Consider the following 24,019-nt stretch of genomic DNA (forward strand, 5'->3'; position numbering starts at 1 on the left):
TAATGTGTGCTTATATTTCTCATTGTATTTTCCCATCCCTAAATCAATTCATCACTCAACATTTTAAAACCCTCTGATGTTTTTTTTTTAATTTTTTTTATCCAAATGAGTAAATGTCCATTAGACTAAAGTTGATTCCCTCTGCGTTCACTGTATATGTTGTTTACAGTGTGAGTACCAGCAATGCCCGAGTCTCCCCTCAGCCCCTCTGCAGCTCGTCAAAGCTCCGTCAGCTCGCTCCTCTCTCACTCCGACACCGGGGGGAACGAGAGCGCGGCTAATGGGGCGTCCTGCCGTGAAACCAACGCTCACAACTGGCACAGCCTCCAGCACAGACAGGTGAGTCCTCTGGATCGACAGAGACAGAGAAAATGACAAAGCTGAATTAAATAGTACTAAACTTGATTTGAGACACATCCCACGAGATGGTGCAAAGAATAATAGAACCACAATATCAAAGCAAGACATTCACATAATTTATTTATGTTTAAACGTAGTTAATAATAAATTACATTTTTATTATGCATTGTGTTCAGTGAAAGCTAATTATTAAGACTGCACCCTAAAACAAAACAAAAATATCACAAGATTATTCCTGGACAATAATAAGGACACAATAGTCTCATCCTAGCCTTTGGAAAAGTCAAACAGCACTTAAAATAAGAAGACATCAGCTTTAGTTTGTGTTTCCCCACATGAAATGAGAGAAAAAAACATATTACACTTATTGCAGACTACATTTTTCATTGGCAAGTCAAAATTCTCATTAAAATTTATGTTAGAATTTGCTGAATGTAGCTGTTTTGTGTGGTCAGTGGTCAGTTATTTGCTGATTTTTTTCATTCAGAAATAGTGGCTCACCCATTGAGTATTAGACTCGTACTGCCCTCCTCCTGAGATTAAATTCTAAAAGGAGAAATAAACTTATGAAAGATTTTACTAAACAGTGCACATATCGGTTTTACGGTGACTGTTCTGTTTCTTCCTATACAGATAAACCTTTACCTGTGTATAAATGTTGTTTCAAATAATCACAAATAGAAATACATAATCAACGAGCTCTGTCACACACTCCTAGAACGTTCTCAGAGTGTGTGACAGGCCAGACAAGTTGCAGGAACACTGGCTGCGGTTACATGCTCAAAAGAAAACAAAATCTGATTAATATTTGACTTTTGGACCTTTAGGATTTCCTAAATGACATGAAAACAGTGAAATCTAATCAGAAATCAAGACAATTTTAAACACCAGAAATCTGTTCATAATCAGATTTTGAGTGCAAATGTAATCGCCAGTAACAGCGAGCGTTTTGAACCATTTAGCACGCTTTTGTCAGTAGATCATTGCCCACTGACCAGAGGGTAATTGGTTCAAAACAAGGCTACAATGCATACCCTCATTGCCCCATACAGTAATACACTGTAATGGATAAAAGGCAAATCCAGAAAATTGAATGAGCGTCTAACATGTACATACAGTTACAAGAGACAGTAATTCATGTAGGTGTTATATATTTTACTTAAAAATAATAAAGGTTTTCTTGTCAGTGCATTTAGTATATATGCATTTTTAACATTGCATCTGCATTCACTTTCCTTCACTTTGTGGTGCGAGGCTCTAAACGGCCTTGGAGTAGAGTGGTAGAAGAACTATCGGCCCTTCCAACTAATCACACACACACACACACACCATACTTATACTAGGTAAGGTGGGCAAAGTGTCTTGCCAAAGGACATAAAACATGTATGCAGTAGTTGTAGATGGGATTAAACCACTGACTTCTGGCTTTGGTTGATGGGCAAATTCTGTAACAGCCAAGCCACTGCTGCCATTCCTAACTTATAACTAAAAGTAAATCTATAACTGATATACTTTGTTTTAATTTCTGCTGAAACACTATAGAAATCGCGGTTGTATGTCGTATCTTCGCTTTAAGATGTGTTATAAATTTGGGGTATTTCTCAGCGTCTATAATGAAGTGTCAATGTCAGAACGCCACTGAATCCTGGAGTGTGATTTTCAACCTAAAAAGCACAAAAACAGCTCGTGATATGAAACTTTTCCGTACCAAAAAAAGTCCAAAAGTATTTCAAATGAAGACGCCTAACAGCAGAGGTAGGTTTTCTCGGGTTTGATAAAAGACCAGCCTCTCCGGTGTAATGTCGTTTTGCATTTAATCCACACGACACAAATGGTTACCTGCTTATTTGTGAGGCGGGATAATGGAGATGGTGCTATGTCAGTGGCTTTTCAGAAATATGTGTCAAAATGGTTTGGATGGAAATCTTTGCAGCTAATTAGATTACTTGTGATGTCTATAGCTGTATTTTCTACAGAAATACCTCAGATGTAATAGTACCAATGGGATGTCAGTATTATTTGGTCAATGGATAATTCATTTATTATATGAGTTGTCCTGGCCAGAATCACCACTGTGCACAGGTCAAATACAGTTTATGTTTAATGTCTTTAGCAAATATTAAGAAAAAAAATCAACAAATGCAGTTTTTTGCCGAAGAAAAAAGAAAGAACTTAATGACATTTACAAGACCTGACACTTGAGAGCAGCATTTCCCCATTTTTCATTGAAGTGCAAAAATTGTTCTATTTCAACTTATGTGACTAGACCTGAGGGGTTGTTTAAACTGTTACAATAGATGACAAAATACTACAAATTATATTGCATAAAGATACATTTAATTTCAAGTAGTGACGAGTAAATGTGCTACGTTCATCCACAACAATATAAATACAGCATACAAGTACTGATTGGGAAAAAAATCCAAATGGGATCATCCATAAAACCATTTGATTGGCCTTTAGATGCAATGTTTGAGATAATTCCAAGATAAAAAGAAAATATTTGAAACTGGCAACTATTTCCTTTTAGTTTGTTTGTGGAGCTGCAGGATTAATCGTATTCAAATGCAATTAGCAAATCACAAAGGCTACCATTTTTGAAGTACAATTATTATCTCTAAATTGTGTTTGTTTGTCTGTTCATATTTCAGCCTTTTTAAATGTGGACTTTGAACAGAATCCTGTTATTAAAACATAAATCGCAAATCTAATCACGATTCTTGTCAGCAAAAACGCATTTAGATATTTTTCCAAATCGTTCAGCCCTATTTCACTGCATGTAACGTTAAACTGCATCTGCACAAAGGCTGATAATCCCAGCGTTATTTGGATAAAGTACAATTATTATTCAGTGAGTGTTTGGCTTTATTAATACGCATACACTTCTATTAGGGCCACAACATGCATGTAATTGTGTTCCTAATTATATGGTCAGCTCCAGCTCAGGGTCACCACACATCTGCGGTAATGATGTTCTCCAAAGGTTCAACACTTTGGTAATTGAACTGAAGACATTTCCATGGAGGTGAATTACTGTTTAACACTGACACTTGCCTCCTGCACTGTCTATTGTCTTGTTTATTTTCACTTATATTGGTATAAGTTGCGTTCATGACATTGTAGAATTTGATGGGTCTGTGGGGTGACTCTGTGGGTGATTCTCTGTTTCACAAAGAAATAGCCTAATAAAAAATCCACTAATGTTAAATCTTATCTTATTGGGTCTGCGAAATATTACTCAAGTCACACTAGCATTTTGTTTTATATTTTACAAATTTTATTACCATTTATTCATGTTTTCTGTATGTTTTGTAATGTGTGAGCTACAGTGGATCAATACAATTTCTAATGCTACCACTTCACTAAACTGAAAAAAGTTGAATTTTGCTGACATCGAAGACACTGAACTTTATGCCAGTTTTTCTTTTGTGTGGATAGGAAATTAACCATTAACGGGGACAGCAGCATTTTAACACTTTAATAGGCAAATGATATCGTAGAATTGTGACCTGCCCTCCAGGTCAACTTTAAACTAAGAGCCATATTGTGAAGCCATGTGAACAGTGAACCCAACCTATTATTATTAGCCTCCTAACTATTCTATTCTATGATTAAGACTCTTGTTTCTGTGCAGTTGGTGATGGCCATGATGGCTCCACAGCAGCAGCTCCTGACGCCAAACCAGCTCCAGGCTCTGCTCCAGCACAAACAGCAGGCGCTACTGTTACAGCAGGTAATAAGACTGTATAACAACCATGAACTACGATGTACAATGACACTGGATATTGATGATGACAAAATGAATCTCCATATATCTGGCCATAAGTCTGTAAATGTCTTACTTGAAATTCAAGTATCTGGCATAAATAAACTAAAAACAAAAGTGCACAAAAAGTGCTGTTCTATTATTATGATTATCATTCTGACTATTATATTATTAGTATGATTATTTTATTGTATTATTTTATATACTTGTTTCAATTTTTTCATATCTTCAGTTCTGTGTGTAGACAATATAACGGCCATCTCAATACATGATATTGGTCATGCAGATACTTTTTTTTTTTTTTTAACCAGCAACATCTGAAAGATTTTTACAAGAAGCAACAACAACAGATCCACCTGCAGCTCCTCAAACAGCACCATGGAAAGAAACTCAAAGACGTGAGTCGTTTTTTTTGTTTCTTAACACGCCATTATATCAACCTAAAGATTCTAGTGCCCATAGTTTTAGATGACGTCTCATTTAACCAGTAGCTCCATAGACTTCACAGTGCTTGTGTACATTTACCTGTCCCTCTGTGTCTCTGACTCAGGGCCCCAGTTCTCAGCAGTGGGTTTTCCAGCAGCTCCTTCAGCTCCAGCAGCAGCAGCTCGTCCAGAGGCCAGTGTCCTCCTCCGCCCTCCCTCCAGGTCTCAACTCTGTCTACATCAAATTACGACAGATGATTGATTCTTTGCTTATCTTTCTCTATATATCTCAACTTTGACAAAATAGCAGTTACATTCTATTTTGGCCAGATTAAAACTGCTCTACCACTCAGTGCAACAACAACTTGTGCCCTCTGTTGGTCTTTTTTGTGCACACATTAGGTCCCTTTTTTCTGGACAGATAAGCACTTTTCACATCTTCCAGAGGCCCGTAAATAACAACATTACTTTGCTTGTTTGCGGCTGATAATAAATCTCTTTATAATTAAATGTAGACATTTTCACTCCAAGAGCTGTGTACTTTATTTCATGTAAAAATTGGGTACATTCCTTTTAATATTCAGTATAAAAGTAAATGATAAATACAATACTATAATACAAGTACCGGTAATATAGATATTTTTGTTGCAGAAATTCACCAAATTTGGAAGGAGCTTCTGAGTGGAATAACAGAAGCTAAATTCATTGATAACATCCCACCAGAGAAGTACAGCAGTGAGCACAAGTCTCCAACTTCTGATCCCAAAAGGTACAGTTTATAAATGCAGTCAACCTGAAGTGGAAAACAAAATATTCTGTATTTTGGGAAACATCAAATACATTTTTTCTTACTCACACAGTTCTTTGTAGAGGTACAGTCCCACTGGGAATTATCTGCTTGTGTTTGTTTCACCCTTTAAACTCTAAAACTACATGTCCCAAAATCACAAGTAATTATTTTCCCAAAATGTGTGTCATGTTTGATTAGGACTTTTGGATGGCACTTGTTTCTTTTGTGGTTTTCAGTGTTGTTAAAGTAGACTCTGCACACACGCTCTTCAGTCATGGTGTGTGTCTGTGGCCTGGCTGTGATGCAGTTTGTGACGACTTCAGCCAATTTATCAAGTACGTCTCAACTAACGGCTCCTGAACTGCATTAATATGTCAAAGTTAAAAACATAAAACTGCATGTGTATTGTTGCTTTTCAATACAACTTCACCTTTTGTTCCAGACACATGGACAGTGACCACAGTCTGGATGATAAAACCACAGCTCAGTGCAGAGTCCAGCGGCAGGTGGTGCAACAGCTCCACGTCCAGGTAAAAACGTTTAATCAAACAATGGTAATGTTCTCCAATAATTAGTTTTTTTTTTTATTGTATATTGACTACATGTGTGATTGTGAACAGCTCTGTAAGGAGAAAAAGCGTCTCCAGGCCATGATGTCTCACCTGCGTTTGCCTTCTTTAGAGGTTCCTCCTGCTCCATTGGACAAACCCGCTGACCCTCTGTCTGCACAGGTAAAGACTGAAACAAAGGCAAATGAGCCGTGAAACGAGCCTACTACAGAGCTGTAAGGAAAACATGTACAAAGTTATGGCATGAAAATAGCTTGTTTTGGTTTCACGTTTCATCATTGAAGTTGACTTGACACTATGACATGGTCTGTGCCCAATTTCGAACCGTGAGTGAGAACATGTTTCAGAATGAATGAACTTTTAGCTCACTTGGTCCTTTCTCCCACTCTGTTGAACCATGACAGAAACACAATTGTCTGATTGTCAAATGGAGCTGTCTTAGCCAACAATGTGTTTGATTGGATAAAAGATCTGTCCCTGGTAGTTCTTGTATATGCATTATCATTTAGCCTTTTATAAATAGATGCTTATAAAATACACTGTATGGACTGAAGGGCTTTCTTCCTGAGCAAAAAAACAAACAAATAAAAGTCAGGCACAGGTGCAATTAGAACTGAAATTTTTATTTATTTATACTTATACTGTTTCATTGTTGACTTTCTAACTTTCTGTTGGTTAAATTAATTCTCATGTTCAGCCCTAAGAGGCGACTGCTGTTGTGATTGTGGACTTCACAAAAATAAATTGAATTGAACACAAAAAATCATGCATTCATTACAAAAGTAGCATACCACAAAGTCTTTAAAATATATGGAACATTTAGATGCAAATGTAAGGAACTATGACTCATGATCATAAAGACTGTCATTTTATCAGTGAAAATATTAAACTATTACTTTCCTTCTCTCACAGCTCCAAGTGTCTGCAGCTGTGCCAGATGGGTCCATTATGTTTAGCGCCTGAGACACGCTCTGTTTAACATACAAACTAATCAGCTGTTAATATCACAAATACTGCTCCGTAATCACAACACTCCCAAACAATTTCACCCTTTAATTATCCGTAATTGTCTTCTTCCTCTGGTGATTTTAGAGAGGCTCTGTTTGAGCGGCGTGTCCGATCGTTTTGTTACAGTCTGTCGCATCTGTCTGGTGTCTCCTCTGCTCTTAAACCCTTTGTTAATGTGTTAATTGTGTTGTCTAATATGTGTTGTCATGGTAACAGCCAGCTTAATATTGTAGCTGACAAAAACTACAGCAAAAAAAAAAGTAAATGAACAAAAAAAACCATTAAAGCTGCACTATGTAACTTGCCTGACGGGAGTCTGCCACCTGCTTATCTCCATGTTGATTAAATTGCTATACCTGGAAAGTTCTACAGTATGACATCAAATTTATCTATCTTGCACTTATTCACTATATGTTTTTACAGCTAAAAATATGATTTGACTCGCATCTCCACAGATTTAACAGCAAAATCTGAAGCGAGTAATCAGATTTCTTTCTATGATGATCTCTCAGATTACTCACATCATATTTTACAGTTTGCAAATAATCTTGAAGGTCCAGAAATCCAGATAATAAAAAGACTTTTGTGAGCACGTAAACACTGTGAAGCTGATACCCCACCTGTAAGACTGCTTCTTTGTGTGATGTGTCTTCTGCCTCAGGTTGCCTCTGTGCTGGTCGCTCATAAGCTCACCTCGGTCAGTCTGGACTCTGCACAGACTCTGGACCCTGAGAGCGTCCCATCTGAGAGTGTCCTGTCTGAGAGTGTCCTGTCTGAGAGTGTCCTGTCTGAGAGGGTCCTTTCTGAGAGCAGTGAGGAGGAGGCACCAGACTCACCCTGCACTGGGGCAATACGACAGCACCCGCTGGTCTACTCGCTGTCATCAGGTCAAGCTGAAAATAACTATCAACAACAAACTGATTTTTTTTACCATGTGTTAGACTGTGATTAGGCCTGTTTAGGATCAAACATGATTATTTCAAAATTTCAATCACTGTAGCAGCCTTCACTAAAAATGAATAAATAAAGTAACAGTATATCTGCTCTCTGCTTTATTTTCCTCTTTAGAGAAAGAATATGAACTCTACAAGAACACAGATATAAGACCTCCTTTCACCTACGCCACACTCATCAGACAGGTATCAAACGGTTTAACATACAACTGTTTCAACTCAAAGTGAAAGTATTCAGAATTATTGGACCATGTATTAGAATGTATTACGAAGTGCATTTTAAAGGAGGTATTTGGAATTTGAAACTAAATACATTTTTATAAAAACAGTATTCTTCCAAACACTAGTAATATAATTTTATTAACAATACTCTTTGTATTGACCTTCTCTATCTTTAGGCCATCATGGAGGCAGCAGACATGCAGCTCACCCTCAATGAGATTTACAACTGGTTCACTCGAACTTTCGCTTATTTTAGACGCAACGCCGCCACTTGGAAGGTACGCAGTACTTGGATTATACTGAGTAAAGCGTCTATAGTAAAAACACTTAGTGACTGCAAAAACGTTAAATAAACTTGCAGTGTAATCTTTCAAATAAAAGTATAAATAGATATTTCTGTACTTTTATGGTTAAGGTTACAGTCCATTCACTTTTTGTGCAATACATGAACTTTAGCCATGACATTTATGTGCAATTTTAGCACATCTCTGATGGATATTATTGTCTAAATATGGTCATTGAGATACTGTCACTCATATATTGTCACTCACTTCCACTAGGATATATTATTTTATTTCGTGTTCCTGTCTAATTTTCCTGCCTCTTCTTATTTCAGAATGCCGTGCGGCACAACCTGAGTCTGCACAAGTGTTTTGTTCGAGTGGAGAATGTGAAAGGAGCCGTGTGGACTGTGGACGAGGTGGAGTACCAGAGGAGGAGGTCCCAGAAGATCACAGGGTAAAGACGGTACACATACAGTACCATAACTATATGATATGATAACTATTTGTGTGTTCAATTACAGGTGTTTTTATTACTTAAAAGCTCCTGCTTATCCGCCAGTGGAGCCTCCACTAGAAAAGTTACTTTGTGCACCATTTGAAATATGATACTTAAAACATTTAACACAACATTTGAGAGAAAACAATATGCATATGGGTGTAATATATATTTGAATTGGGGCAAGCGGTAGTTATATTTGAGAGTATAGTTAATATTAATGTTTTCATATTGCAGTATTATCAGAGCTAATTCTCTCAGAAACATGTAAAATGTAATAAGTTCATAAGTTTGTGTCTTATTCACTTTACAGGACTGGATCTGTGACAAAAAGTGGATTTGGGATGCCAATGCCCAGCAGCTTACAGGTGAGGTCCACATCTACATTTCATAATAACCCAAAAACACGACTCTGGGTAAAATAATGTCACACTGAATGTAACGATTCAATTGTTTTTAGACTGCACTGGCTGAAGTGGCAAGATTGAAAAATGGATTCTTCAACAGAAAACAAGGAAGCACATTAGAGAAAAGAAACACCCACCGAGACGCATCTGCACGAGTTCAAGAGTGAGTTAAATACTTGATTTTGTTTGTAACATAAGAATGATCAGTGCAACTTTAGAACAACCACACCTTAAGCCCTAATAAAAGATTAACAAACACTTATGAGAATCATCCAGGCTTAGTAAAAGCTGCATTAAGGGGTTAGGCCCTAACCCCTACCTGATACCTTAACCCTAACCGTTAGGGTATCAATTAATTTGTTTATTAAGGCTGAACTATTCTTAATACACTATTTCTTCATCATGACTTTGTTCATGCTTTATTAAGGCTAATTAATGTGTAGGTAATATAAAGTGAGTGGTCTGTTATCAGGTATAATGTTTGTTGTAAAATATTGTATTGTGATATTTGCATTTAGCACTAATATTTTTTTTTTTTCTGAGTGGCCCCAGTTAATGTCACATGATGATAAAAAAAACAAAACAAAAAACAAAACAAAAAACCCCCAAACAAATAAATAATCTTCTTGCCCTCTCTACTAATGACAATATACTTTTTGCAGGTCCCTCAAACCCACAGATCAAGATTCTCTGTCAGAAATGCATCTGAAAACGAATGAAATCGATGACCCCTTTGTTGACCTTGAATGATTTTATAATTTACAAAGGCTGATCTGTAACAAGCACATGTTATAATACTGCTCATAGTCAGTGTGTTTTGTATTGTTTTATGTTCAAATATGATATGTCCCAAGTAAAAAAAGTTTAAATGAATTAAATGTATTGTGTAGAATAGAGAGAAAAGCCATATATCTTTAGTTCACTGTGACAAACAAGTATTGACTACATGGTGTCCTGCATTGTTTTGTCTTTGTAATTGTATGAATCTAATCAATCATAAAGAGTTTTACACTGTTTTCAAAAAACAATTTATAATTTTATGAGCTATAGCAGTTTTCATAATTTTAAAAGCACTTTCATCTTCCATTGTATTTACTGTATTGTAAGTTAAATCTGGGGTACCAAACTTATTGTAAATGAGTATATTTTGTTTGCTAATAGTTATTCAAAAAGCAGCACTTTGTGATTAAATCTATTATTTATTTATTATTAAATATTAAATCTACTTGAAATTCAAGGACCCCAGCTTTAATACAGTAATCGTGTTTGTGTCTTTGTGGAGCAAAGCTATGCCATATAGAAAGTGAATTTGTTCATTGTAACTTATTTACTTGCATTTTTGTATCACAATAAATGCCATTAAAATACATGTATATTGTTGTTTAAATAGCATTTCAGTAATAGTACTGCTATTTATGTTAAATGTTAATAAATCATAAAGTACATTGGTCCGTATGTGTTTACATGTTTATGAAGTGAATCTGAGCCAAAATGTACTCTTTTTGTAAATAAATGTTTTAAGAGACAAAGTCCAGAATGATCAGTGATAATTATACATGGTATATAAAATGTTTTCACTGACTTAACAGCTAAATGACCAAGAGCCTATATTTCTTTTTAATGTTTTGGGACATGCATGTGTTATTCCTGTTTCCATGTGGGACAATGCTGTGACTCAAAATAACCATTGAAATGAACCCCACTGTTCTTATTATTATTCCATCTATTTGCAAAAGGAAAAGGAAGAACATTGTTTTAAAAGATACAGCTGTAGGTCTGGAAAATATGATTTGGTGCAATGGCTATTGTCACTAAGTAATGTCCATAAATCTTTCCCATTGGCCTATTTGTAAAGCATCGAATACTAATTGTAGTTTGGATATTATTACACCCTGAGGAGACAAAATACTTTGTTGTTTGTAAATTATATTTGATTTCTAAATACTTTCAACAAATCATCAACGGACCTATAGTGTGACTATTGCTCTTCCTAGCATATATGGAATAGGTTATTGAAATATAGATATAGAATTTTGTGAATGTAGTTTCAAGATATGCAAAATTTGAATATGGAGTAGCATTTATAGCAAAAAAAAAAAAAAAAGAACGGTTCAAAATGACAGACATTGTAAATTTCAAAATAAAGTGATATGTTTGAACGTTTGTGGGTAATTTTGTAGCATCATTGGAAATTTGGCTCCAGTCACATGCACACAAAAATCTGATTATTATCTGAATTCTGGGCATTTAAAATTAAATGGCATGCAAACCACAAAATCTGATGTGAGTATTGAGAGGGACCATGATCAGAAAGAAATTTGCTGATTTTACTAAAAATGTGATAATAATTACATTTTGAGTGTGTATGTAAGAGCAGCCTGTGTCTGATACTTAAACCTAACACAGTTTTAGCACATTTCTGTTGGACTGATTTTAAAATTGTTTGATTTTCCTTATCAGGAGGAATAATTAAAATTATTTAACTGTTTTAATGTATATTTTATTTTTATGGTGGCCTTGGCTTTGAAGCCTGCTATAGATTAAATTTATATATATATCGCCCACCCCCTATATGTAAATACAACTGTACTGTTATAAATATAAAAAACACAGCCTAGCCCTTCCGCCTGCTCTGACAGACAGCCCAAAGTGGAGCTGTTACTGGGGCTTCTCTCTCAAACGCAGAACAAAGCGTTGGTTCCACGATGCTTGTTTTGACTAATGTCAGTAATTGTCGGGCCTGATAACGACTTTAGCTCTGCCTCCGGTGGCGTGCTTTGATTCGCCGTCAGACCATTAGATGACGCCTTCCACTGATTGTCTTGTTTATCGACTGGAGTTATCGTAGAGCTTGACAACTTCAGGAGTGTCACTTATGAGCAGCTTTGAAGTGAAGTGCACTTACTGTGAGGCGGACGTGTTGTTTTTTTCATCTGGATATTTTGACAGTCAACAGTGTGTTAAAGAAGGCCGGGATGTTAGTGCAATGCCTCCTGACTGTAAACCAGGGAAACAAAAAGATCAGATTAGAAAATAAAGAGCAGATTCAGTGTCATTTAATGGTTTGAGTAATTCCTTAATACACAGAACTGATGAAGAATTATCAACAATTAGCAATTATTTCAATTACATAATTTATCTGCATTTTTATTTAGTTTTTCTATGTAAAATTTTCACATCACCTCTCTTTTGGGAGGCTTGGTTCAAATCTCATGGATGCAAACTCCTGTAAACCTCGACATGAGGCCTCTGGAAAAGAGAAAAGTGAAATGTTACATGTGGAACATAATGATTGCATCCACAATTGGCCTATAAAGCAAGATTCCAAAGGATGGTAAAGAATTTTTATTTTATTTTTTTAAAGCTCTCTTTTTTCTTCATCCACTTTTATAAATGGATTCAGTAAAACAAATTGATAAACCCACAAATACTCCAGTTAATATACTACATTTGCATAAGCATCTCCTATTGTTTTTGAGATAGATTACAACAACTATGAGTGAAATTGTTCGAATTAAACTAAAAATAACATTTTGTGTATGGGAGGCCTCTGGGAACACCAAGTGCCACAGCGGGGCAGCAGTGACTCTAGTCAAAACTGTTATTGTGCCCTTAGACAAGACATTTCATCCACAGTCTAGTATGAATGCGGCGTGTGTGAGTGTCAGTGGTCAGAGGAGCTGTCGGCTCAGACTGGCAGCCTTCAGTCTGCCTCAGGGCAGATGTGACTACAATAGCTTACCATCATATGGAGTGAATGGATAATGCACTGTAAAGAGCTTTGGGTGTCATGCATATCAGGTTAATCTCAGTCATATTAATTTCCTCTCTGTCTGTCTGTTTAAAGCGCGCAGCCGCATACATTACTCTGGCCTCACACACAGATGTGACATGTGTCTGTGCCGTGTCAGAGGACAGAAAATAGGGCGCTCCAGAGTGGCCCTTATCAAACTTTTAACCCAGGACACAGGGACCAAGAGGGAGGGGGAGAAGGTGAGAGGAGGGTATTTTAGTCATCAAACAACACAACACAGACATGTTCAGTTCACGATCAGGAGGCGGTGACTCAGGAGTTTTGGGCGGAGGTTTCCTGGCCTCTGTATTGTGGACTGTCCTGAGGCAATGGAAGAGAGGAGTGACTGAACCTGCAACAGAACAATAAGAGAGAAAATGAGAGTTAGAGATGGTACCAGGACAACACATACCAACAAATGGGGTGAAGGCAGAGACTGACCAAACTGAAGGCAAGTTTATATACTTTCAATATCATAGGTACAAGTAAGTAAAAACTTGAAGGAATTTATTTGAGTTTTCTGCCAGTGCATCAAGTGTAATTTGCTACATGTTTTGTGGAGAAAAAAGTTGAATTGCAATTAGCTTTGTGATTTATATTTTCAAATCAGGTTTCAGCTCAAAGTGCACATTTTGTATAATATGAACTGCTTAATGCTTAGGTTTATAGAGGTCGAGACATCAAGGTTAACAACATTTCCATATGATGATGACAGGATATTTTGTTATATACAGAGAGCATTCGATTACGCAGATCATTTCAGTCTTTGCAATTTGATAATTGTGTCACTTAAAATAGTGGTTTAGATGTATTGTGTACTCCTAATAACATGCTTTAACTGACCTATGGCTTAAATGGTCTGTATATGACTGTGAGTTCGTATTTCTTTTGATGCATTTGAAGGCAGCCTGAATCTAAAGCCTGAGCGACTTCCTGAGCTGGTCCCTGATTGTGAAGGAAATGCCATTGGCCCTGACCTCATCAGCTGTGAGTTCAATGTTACGACTGCTGCAGATAGACTATAATATACAGGGGGAGTAAGATAGGGTGACCAGACATCCGTATTGACACAGGACAGTTCCAGTTTAGAGCCCTATGTCCCATGTCCCGGCAGATTTATCCAAAGCCATTGATTTGTCCCAGTTTTACACAAGAAACATCCCAGGTGTCCCCTGTTTTGACTAATTTTATATTTGCCTACAGTAAAGAAGGGAGTATATTGTTATTTTGTTACAATACAGAGAATTGTGCTTGAAAATTAGCAAAAGGCAAAAAAAAAAAAAAAAAAAAAAAATGCACTGACATCTATGGAAGCCCGTTTCCGCCATGAAAAAAAAAATAAAAGCCCCACAGAAAGTCGAAATTATGAGTTTTAAACTCGTAATTATGAGTTTAAAACTCGTAATTATGAGTTTAAAACTCGTAATTATGAGTTTAAAACTCGTAATTACGAGTTTAAAACTCGTAATTTCGACTTTTAAAACTACTAATTATGAGTTTAAAACTCGTAATTAGGACTTTTAAAAGTATGAATTATGAGTTTATAACTCGTAATTTTGGGAATGTAACATTTACAAAAAGTGAACCTTATCAATTTTGATTAAATGAATTTGGTATTTTAATAATTTCCTCAATAAACCAGCGGGGTTGTGACCAGCTGGCACTCTGCTCAGACCAGGAAAACGAGCGCTCACAGACACAGAGCACAGCTCATGAGTGGTCAGAACAGCACTCAGGGCCCACTGATTTGTTCAAGACGCCAGAAACTTTACTGGAGCTTAATTTATTCATTTTTTAAAAGTATGTAGGTGATAAACATAACAGTCCTCCTCCTGTCTCCTCTGCTCTGTACACTCAGTTGCAGTGTGCTACAAGCTCAATTAAGACTTTAAAAGTTCTAATTACGAGTTTTAAACTCATAATTAGTAGTTTTAAAACTCATAATTACGAGTTTTAAACTCATAATTAGTAGTTTTAAAAGTCGAAATTACGAGTTTTAAACTCATAATTAGTAGTTTTAAAAGTCGAAATTACGAGTTTTAAACTCGTAATTACGAGTTTTAAACTCATAATTACGAGTTTTAAACTCATAATTACGAGTTTTAAACTCATAATTACGAGTTTTAAACTCATAATTACGAGTTTAAAACTCGTAATTTCGACTTTCTGTGGGGCTTTTATTTTTTTTTTCATGGCGGAAACGGGCTTTATGGAAGTTTAAAACTCGTAATTATGAGTTTAAAACTCGTAATTACGAGTTTAAAACTCGTAATTTCGACTTTTAAAACTACTAATTATGAGTTTAAAACTCGTAATTTCGACTTTTAAAACTACTAATTATGAGTTTAAAACTCGTAATTATGAGTTTTAAAACTACTAATTATGAGTTTAAAACTCGTAATTAGAACTTTTAAAGTCTTAATTGAGCTTGTAGCACACTGCAACTGAGTGTACAGAGCAGAGGAGACAGGAGGAGGACTGTTATGTTTATCACCTACATACTTTTAAAAAATGAATAAATTAAGCTCCAGTAAAGTTTCTGGCGTCTTGAACAAATCAGTGGGCCCTGAGTGCTGTTCTGACCACTCATGAGCTGTGCTCTGTGTCTGTGAGCGCTCGTTTTCCTGGTCTGAGCAGAGTGCCAGCTGGTCACAACCCCGCTGGTTTATTGAGGAAATTATTAAAATACCAAATTCATTTAATCAAAATTGATAAGGTTCACTTTTTGTAAATGTTACATTCCCAAAATTACGAGTTATAAACTCATAATTCATACTTTTAAAAGTCCTAATTACGAGTTTTAAACTCATAATTAGTAGTTTTAAAAGTCGAAATTACGAGTTTTAAACTCGTAATTACGAGTTTTAAACTCATAATTACGAGTTTTAAACTCATAATTACGAGTTTTAAACTCATAATTACGAGTTGTAAACTCATAATTACGAGTTTTAAACTCATAATTACGAGTTTAAAACTCGTAATTTCGACTTTCTGTGGGGCTTTTATTTTTTTTTTCATGGCGGAAACGGGCTTCCATAGAGAGTGGACAATGTTACCTCTCTTTGTAATTTTATTTATACCAACCATCCTAACCCGGGTATGTATCTGGACACACTAGACTAAGACAAAGTTCATGTCCAAGGGCTTTTAGAGTTATGATTATAAGGGCAACTGTGAAATTGGACACAACTTAATAACTAACATCAAAATAAAGTAGCTAATGTTATCAAAAATACTTAAGATAGTACTCCAAATAACTGATGTGTGACAATCATAATCGTGTATTTATTAATATATTTGTGTCTGATTGTGTATTGTGTACGTTCCATATAGTTGGTTTGATATGGATTATGAAGCTGTTTCCCAAGCTAACAGCTAACTGTTAGCGCTATTAGCTAATGTTATTTATCATTGGCAATGAGAATCTCTCAAACACTTGAGTAGTAATTAACATTTCTGTTGATTATTTATATTTATTTGGAGAATTATTACTCCTTTGTACAGTGTACATTTAAATTGTAACTTAAGTCAGACTACTTCATCCAAAAATGAGGCTAACATTACTTAGCTGTTAGCTTAGAGAAGTGGTGAGTCACGTGCACTTGATGACGTCATCATTTCAGATGGAGGCCCTTTGATAAACTAAACTCTTTTGCACATGCCCTATGAATGTAATGTAATGTAATGTAATGTAATGTAATGTAATGCTTAAGCCTCTTGTTGTTGTTGCTTGTTTATATATTTGTATATTTGAAATAAAAAAAATTAACAATAAATAATTAATTAAATAAATAAATAAACTAATCCTAACGGAAAGGAGAGTCAATGTTTTCTGAACTGATGATGTTGAACCTTATTATTTGTTAGGATTTGGCTCCACAAACCTGCTGCATTAATCTTTAAGTCCTTACAACTGACAACAGTGCTGTCTTTGAGGCTGAAAATGCCAAGCTAAAATGAATTACTCTTTCTTTATTTACAATGACAGAGAAGATGTTTTGGAACCATTTTTGATCCATGTGTGTAGGCCCAGTAAATACAGAAATATTAGCCATAAACCAGCCCAAGTCGACTGATCTGCACTTGTTATTAATAGGTCCATAAACAGTAAATTGCACCATAGGATTCTGACCTGCCCTCTATCTCCATTTTAGATTACGGGGAATCTTGAATGTTGTAATGTTTACATTTATAAAAATATGAATGTAATTTGTTCTGTTTTTTTAACAAATTGTCAACCAGAATTAAAATCCTTTTTTTTTCTCGAGGCACTGCAGGCTTATGTTTATATGTTAACCGTTTTATGACTTAAGACATTTTGTAATGACTTTTCCTTCTCACACCACTGTCTTATCATCTCCTTTAGCCCAGCCTGTAGCTGCTGCTGCTGCTGCCCTGGCCCATTCTCCGGCTGCTGCAGATGGACCCCAAAGACCCCAGTCCAAGGCCCAAACCAGACCCACCTGTCCCCAGTGCAGTCTGCCAATTCCAGAGTCCAAAAACCTGAGAAGACCAGGCGGCTCCAGTCTATCTGTACACAGCAAAAACAGCAAGAAGAGCCAGAGTAAAGCAGGCAGTGTGGCCAATCTAAACCCACCTCCTGTTAATAGAAATGGGGGTAAGCATTTCACTTACATTTGCAAAGCCAAAGTTTGAAGAGAACGTGGGATACACACTTTTCAGTTCAGTTCACCTTGAATCTGACTTGTGCCCTCCACACAACAAACATCTAGACTGTTATTTTTTATTGAAGACCTACATTGGCTAGAGGCTACCTGTGTATTTATGGGGTTTAATCTAAAATGATAGGTTTTTATAATCTGCAATCATCATTTTAATGGATTAAAATATACATAAAAAATAATGATAATGATAATGATAATGATAATGATAATGATAATGATAATGATAATAATAAAAATAATAAAATGTCCAAATCATTAGTTATACACCAATACAATTTCTTTGGCATGATATAAGAACAGTGAAGAGCACTTATTCAGTTCAGGGTAACCCTTAACCCACAGAGCGTTGACAAAAACATCTGGTCCCATTGAGAGGTGGGGAAACATGTCAACTAGTATTTTCCCTCAAATGAAACCAGTGGGTACAGTTTTAGACTTGCTCACCTTACCATGTCTCACATACACACACACTGGTCAGTGCATCCCCCAAGGAGGGCAATTAGGAGGTAAAAATAAAGACAAGGGACACACAGCAAGATATATGAGCCTATGTCGGTGTGAATGAGCATGTATATTTGGAACATACAGAGCGAGATGTCTTCCTGTATTGCGCCACAATATTTTGCAATCGAGTCAAAATTTGAGTTGCTGCAATTATCAAATCGCAAAGGCTGCAATTTAATAGTTAATTTAAATGTTATTCTTTGCAGAGGAGATTCTGTCCTCTACAAACATATTCTGAAATGAATGAGATTCTTGTTAATGCTCCTGGAGTTGTTTACACTCTGAACAGTCATTATTTTTTGTTAGAGATTATTCCCACAAACTCGTGGCTTGAAAGTCCTCTCAGCGTCTTTGGTGTTGAATAATGTCACCACTTTCAGAAGCTATTGTGAAAAATAATTCCACTTTTGTTCATTTGCGCCCACAGAGAAGACGTTGAACTTTGTGTGAGTTTTGGTTTCATGTGGATAGGCCCAGTAATTACAGAGATATTAACTATAAACAAGGACAAAACATCTGCATTTTAACAGTTTAATGGCAAATTCCACCATAGAATTCTGACCTGCCCTGCTGCCCAGTGTTTTAGTCAGTATGAAATGTTGATAATTGGGCCAAATAAAAACTTAACAAACATGAGTTAAAGTGAATCTTGTTTTGATCAAATTAGTCTTTGTAAAGTTTGTATCTGTGAGACTTTGAATGTGCACTTTGTTCTAGTTTTATCAAAGTGTGAGGGCCACATCTTGTTTACCACTGTGTCCATGTTGTTATCCCTATGAAGTTAGCTTTATTATTATTATATGATGCTTCTGTATTGATTTAATGCCTGTTTTCATCTATCACAAAGACATTAGCATACGTTATGTGCACCGGGGGGTGGATCACCGAATACACCAGACCCCTCTCCCCAGGGATAGTGCCATTTCCTTCATTTACTTCCTTTGAGTAAACAGGATAAAACAGCTCAATTTGCATGAGCTCTCTACACTCCTTGGTCTCATACAAGGATGAAAAACCAAAGCCGGAAAAACAATGCAACGCTAACAACTGTAAAACATGCACTTTAGCATAGCACCAGGGTTAATATATGCAATTGGATGTGTGGCTAATTTGGTACAATTATCAGCTGACAGTTTCGTCCATAGATGTTGTTGATCATTGGCCCTTTTTTACACTCCCCAAGGAACGAACAAGCCGTGATTAAGTAAACACAGTTATATTTGATCATTACAACAAAGCTCTAAGTTTTGGCACAACAAATAAACACGTGAGAGATTAATTTAGGGTTAATCGTGTCGTTAATCCAGCGTTTGAAGAGGTCTGACAGCGTTTTAGACTTGCAGGAGTAGCAGCTCAGGTATTTGGTGCCATGTTTGTCTTAGCTGGAGGCGCAACAGAAAGGAGGTTGCTGGTGCAATCTCTGGTGAAGCTGGGCAGCAGTGGATCAATGGTTAGAGCATTGGCCCCCAAACTCAAAGGTTGTTGGTTCGACTTCAGGAAATGTTAAACCAAGAATCAGTTTTTGTTTCAAGTGGATTGGCACAGTGATTAGAGATATTAGCCATAGACCAGGCATCTCTGTCATGACTATTCTAACGTAAAGGTGTATTATGTACTTTTCAGATATAAGGTCCATCAATTTCCTTGTTTTTATGGAGATGTTGTTTTGCCTGGAATCTTCCACTACACGGCATTAAACTTACCAATCTTATCTTATTCTTACTCTTCAATTATTGGTGTTTTTATTGCAAAAACCTTTGACAAACTCACCTACTCACTGAAAGCAGGCTTGCCTCTCCTCTGATCTGACCTGTAATTTAGCCTTGTTGTGTTACCTGCTCATTTCCAAGATGATAAATAAGTTAATAATGCCATGCAGTGGAACAATACAAGCAAAGCAATGATATTTCCATGGACACAAGCAGACCCAGAAAAGACCTGCCCTCCTGCTCCATGTACTGGGGCAAGACAAATTTTGCTGAAATACACAAGGGGAAAAAATTGGTACAGGCTCTTTAATTGCTATGGCAACTCCCCTATCTTCTGAGTGATGAAAAGTCCTTAAAATGTTTCCATTAACAGGAAGCTGAAACACAAAAACAGGCTTTTTAATGATGCACGTGAGCACAATCTATGCAGTTGAAGAATGAAAATGCCATAATAAACTGTGATCTATATTATTGTCCCTAAAATATATTTTGCACATTTCTTTCTTCCTTTCCTCAGACGTGTGTTTTGACCTGCTGTTGTCGTGCCTCTTCTGTCACTGCTCTGCTCTCCTCCTGGGCCTGTTGGACCTCTGCTTCTCTGGACTCTCCTCTCTGTGTTTGGGGTGTGGGGAGGGCTGCGTTCACTGCTGCTGCTCCGGACAGGGCCCCCCGGTGGAGGAACTGAGCTGCCACACCCACTGTCACTCAGTCCTGGTCCAGTCCTGTTGTGAGCCCATAGAGTGCCTGGAGTTCTGCCTCGAGTGCTGCCAGATCTGCCACAGGAGCTGAGAGGAACAGGGCTATCGAGGTCATTTTAATAATGGACACAAGAGAGGTTAAAATGGTGCAGAATATTGATGATTTTCAAACAGTAATTTCACAGTATACAGTCAATTTGTTAAAAATATAGAATTCTGTTCAGAGTGCACAATGTAAACAACTCCAGGAATATCTAAATTTGAGAGAGGACTGAAATATGAACTGATAAACTAATAAAACAAACACGTGACTTTTAGAACATGTCTGAAGAGGTTTACACTAAATGGTACAATATTTCTCTTTAACACAGGGTAGTTCATTCTTTACAGATCAAATATCTAAGTAATTCCAGCTTTTGCTATTCGATAATTGCACTAAACTAATATTTTATTTGATTGCAATATATGAAAGAAAAAGAAATGTGTTGACGACCCTTAAAACACTTAAAACACTATGCTCACCCCCATGACCTGCTTGGAAAGTCACTAAACTCTTTGATACTTGTATTTATTATAAACATGATACGCTGTTAGTCATTTAAATCATACACACCCAAATGTTGGTTCAGACTATTGTTACGTGCACGTGTAAAGTATTACTGTTACATTGTGCAATAGTCACTCTGCAACATTAATTAAGAAATGTACAACAAATAATGCTTCAGTAATATTTATGTTTTTCATCCTCAGCTACAACTTCATGCAGAGGTTTTGAATCAACAGACTCTAGATCATTTCAAAGTAAAATCGTGTTTCTATTGACAATTCTCACTTTTTTCCGTCTTGATAAAGCCTTTTGTTTTACATGTAAAGACATTGACCTCTGGAGGCTCACACACACACACAGGTCTCAGTTCAACACACTTCTGATGTTGTGAGAGTTCAGCTTTGACTTTTCGCTCCTTTCTGCAGAAAAACGAAGCACGTTACAATGCTGTCATCTCCTCCTCCAGCCTTTTTATTATTTGTCATACAAAACAACATGAAAGCAGCTTTATTTTCTCTTCATCTCTGAGATTGAAGAGCGTTTCCTTTAGAAGTTGCAGAGAGGAAGCAGAGTAAACAGCCAAAAATAAAACGCGCTGTCAGGTGAAGAGTGAATTGAATTTAAGTGTGTTATTTAAACATGTTTAGATTTAAGCGTGACATGAAGCAGCGATGACGGGTAATTTACCGCACACAGATATTGGGACCAACAAGTAAATATAGGTTTGTTCCACTTGTCCTGTGCAATTTGTTCGACCCTTTACACATAAGCAGTATGTGCAGTAAATCAGAACAACACAGCACAGGTGCAAGAAAAGAGCAGAAATTATAGAGAGATTTTCATTTTTTTTTTTTTTTTACAGACAGTGGCTTAGTAGTTAAAGTGGTCACCTGCAAATGCTGAGGCTGGTGGTTCAATTCCACTGCTGGACAATGCAGTTGTGTCCATGCGCTGATTGACAGTCACTTCTTTGTCAGTCAGTCATTTTAAGTGACTGAATAATACATAAAACTGAAGCAACTTTGGACAGGCTCTATCTGTGGATTTCAGAATGATGAGAAATTAGGACAGCTGCCATAGTGATTAATAATAAAAAAAAAAAAATAAAATGTTTTTAATAGGAAAAACCCCCCCAAAAAAACTGTTGCATATAATAGGAAGAAAAATCCTCAAATACAACTAACTCAATATACAATGTACAATAGATTTTACCATTTGTGTTGAGCAAAGGACACAAACTAGTAAAAGGAATAGAACCACAAGCCTCAGGTGTTAAATATCCTGTTAAAACTTTTCTAAAATGCAAATTTAAATAAAATACAGTGGAATGGGAATATTTTATAAATTTTCCAGTTGAGGAAAAAATGATTCCATCTTCAGTAAAGGGACAGCTGATGAAGACACATGTCCAGATTAAGATGTTTTGAGCACGAACACAAGAGGAATACACGGTACAGAGGAGGGAGAGTGGATACATGGTACAGAGGAGAGAATCCTTTATGTATTTAAAGACTACTCCGTATACCACTTGTTTAGTCCTAGTTATATCACATTGGACAGGCGTTTAAACAGAAGCTGACGACCCATTGACGAGCGATGATTGTTTTATAGCTGCTTTCAAAATAACAGCGCTTTTATTCTCGTGTTGCTAAACTGCTTTGACAACAGTTGTAACCTCCTCAATCAGAACAAGCTCTCCGTGCGGCGCTAGAATTGTCGTTTATTAGAATAAAAATATATATGGGGAATATTAAAACAGCCAATAGTCAAGTCTGTCAGAAAACAAAAATAAACGCCATGCAATTTGAATATCTAAGATTTGTGATGAGGAGGATGGATCAAAGGGAGTGGAAAGACATAAGAAAGGCCATTAGAAATACAACCTAAAGCGAGCGTGATTTCTCTGTTTGGAAAAGTGAGTGAAGACACGAACACATCAAAACACGATAATGAGATAAGGGTTAAGATACAGACAGACTGAGGAAGGTTTATTTGAGAAAAAAAAGGTATAGGTCCATATAAGGAGTAAGGGATCTACAATGGGGTTGATGTGCAGCAGATTTATGATTTTGGGTGCTTATTGTTGAAATGTCACTTTATAGATTATACATCTTAAATTACTTTGCTTAAATGTTTTTGTTGGCAATTTGAAATTTGTCAAATGTTCTATGTATATAAAATCTATGTTTGTCTCTTGTTCTCATTTGATTTTTTTTGGTGAATTTTTGTGAAATGTGATTTTTTTAAAGAACAATAACACAGACATTAACACAAACCCAAGTCCAGGGTTTTCTACAATTTTATTTACAATGTTGAATCTTCTGCACTGTACAGGCGTCATAAGCATTTCCTATAATCTGTCCACAACAATAAAATGCTGGTAGTGTTACATAGCCTATGTAGGCACCCTGTTAAATGGCCAGAGAGTCTCTAGCTCGTCTGCTTCAAGTATCTCACATTTATGAAAAAACAAACAAAAAACAAATAAATAACATTGCACACAATACTCTCATATCAGTCTATTGCACCAGTCGATGGCACGTACCATGGGACACTTCATGGCTTATGATATAATGAAATAATGCCAACAATACTTATTCAAATGTAATAACAAACCAAATATTTACAAATTCAAACCTCAATCCTGGACAATACTGTGAAACTCAACATCTCAGATTAACCAATAACAATACGTTTACGGTTTAAAAGTTCAGATAAAATTGCAGTTCTAAAATAATATAAATTGTGCCCTTTACTCCTGAGTGGTTAAGTGCAATGTGCGTACGGGCTACTTCCTCTTCTT

General features: G+C 36.3%; 2 protein-coding genes across 2 annotated transcripts; both read left to right on the plus strand.

Moving 5' to 3' along the window:
* The first annotated feature begins 183 nt into the window (after positions 1–183).
* LOC129456327 (forkhead box protein P1-like) lies at positions 184–10,540 on the plus strand. The gene is made up of 13 exons (XM_055222542.1): positions 184–339; positions 3,995–4,093; positions 4,438–4,461; positions 4,677–4,773; positions 5,203–5,320; positions 5,578–5,676; positions 5,784–5,871; positions 5,962–6,072; positions 7,580–7,805; positions 7,987–8,057; positions 8,270–8,371; positions 8,710–8,831; positions 10,519–10,540. The coding sequence occupies exons 1-13, from the start codon at positions 184–186 to the stop codon at positions 10,538–10,540; spliced, it is 1,335 nt and encodes a 444-aa protein (XP_055078517.1).
* A 2,782-nt stretch (positions 10,541–13,322) lies between these two features.
* On the plus strand, positions 13,323–23,408 carry LOC129456349 (myoD family inhibitor-like). The gene is made up of 4 exons (XM_055222726.1): positions 13,323–13,528; positions 13,981–14,060; positions 17,440–17,691; positions 20,489–23,408. Exons 1-4 carry the CDS (start codon positions 13,464–13,466, stop codon positions 20,758–20,760), a joined length of 669 nt encoding a protein of 222 aa, XP_055078701.1. The 5' UTR covers positions 13,323–13,463; the 3' UTR covers positions 20,761–23,408.
* The last annotated feature ends 611 nt before the right edge of the window (positions 23,409–24,019 follow it).

Source organism: Periophthalmus magnuspinnatus, chromosome 6 (assembly GCF_009829125.3).
Source record: "Periophthalmus magnuspinnatus isolate fPerMag1 chromosome 6, fPerMag1.2.pri, whole genome shotgun sequence".
NCBI classification, from domain to species: Eukaryota; Metazoa; Chordata; class Actinopteri; order Gobiiformes; family Gobiidae; genus Periophthalmus; species Periophthalmus magnuspinnatus.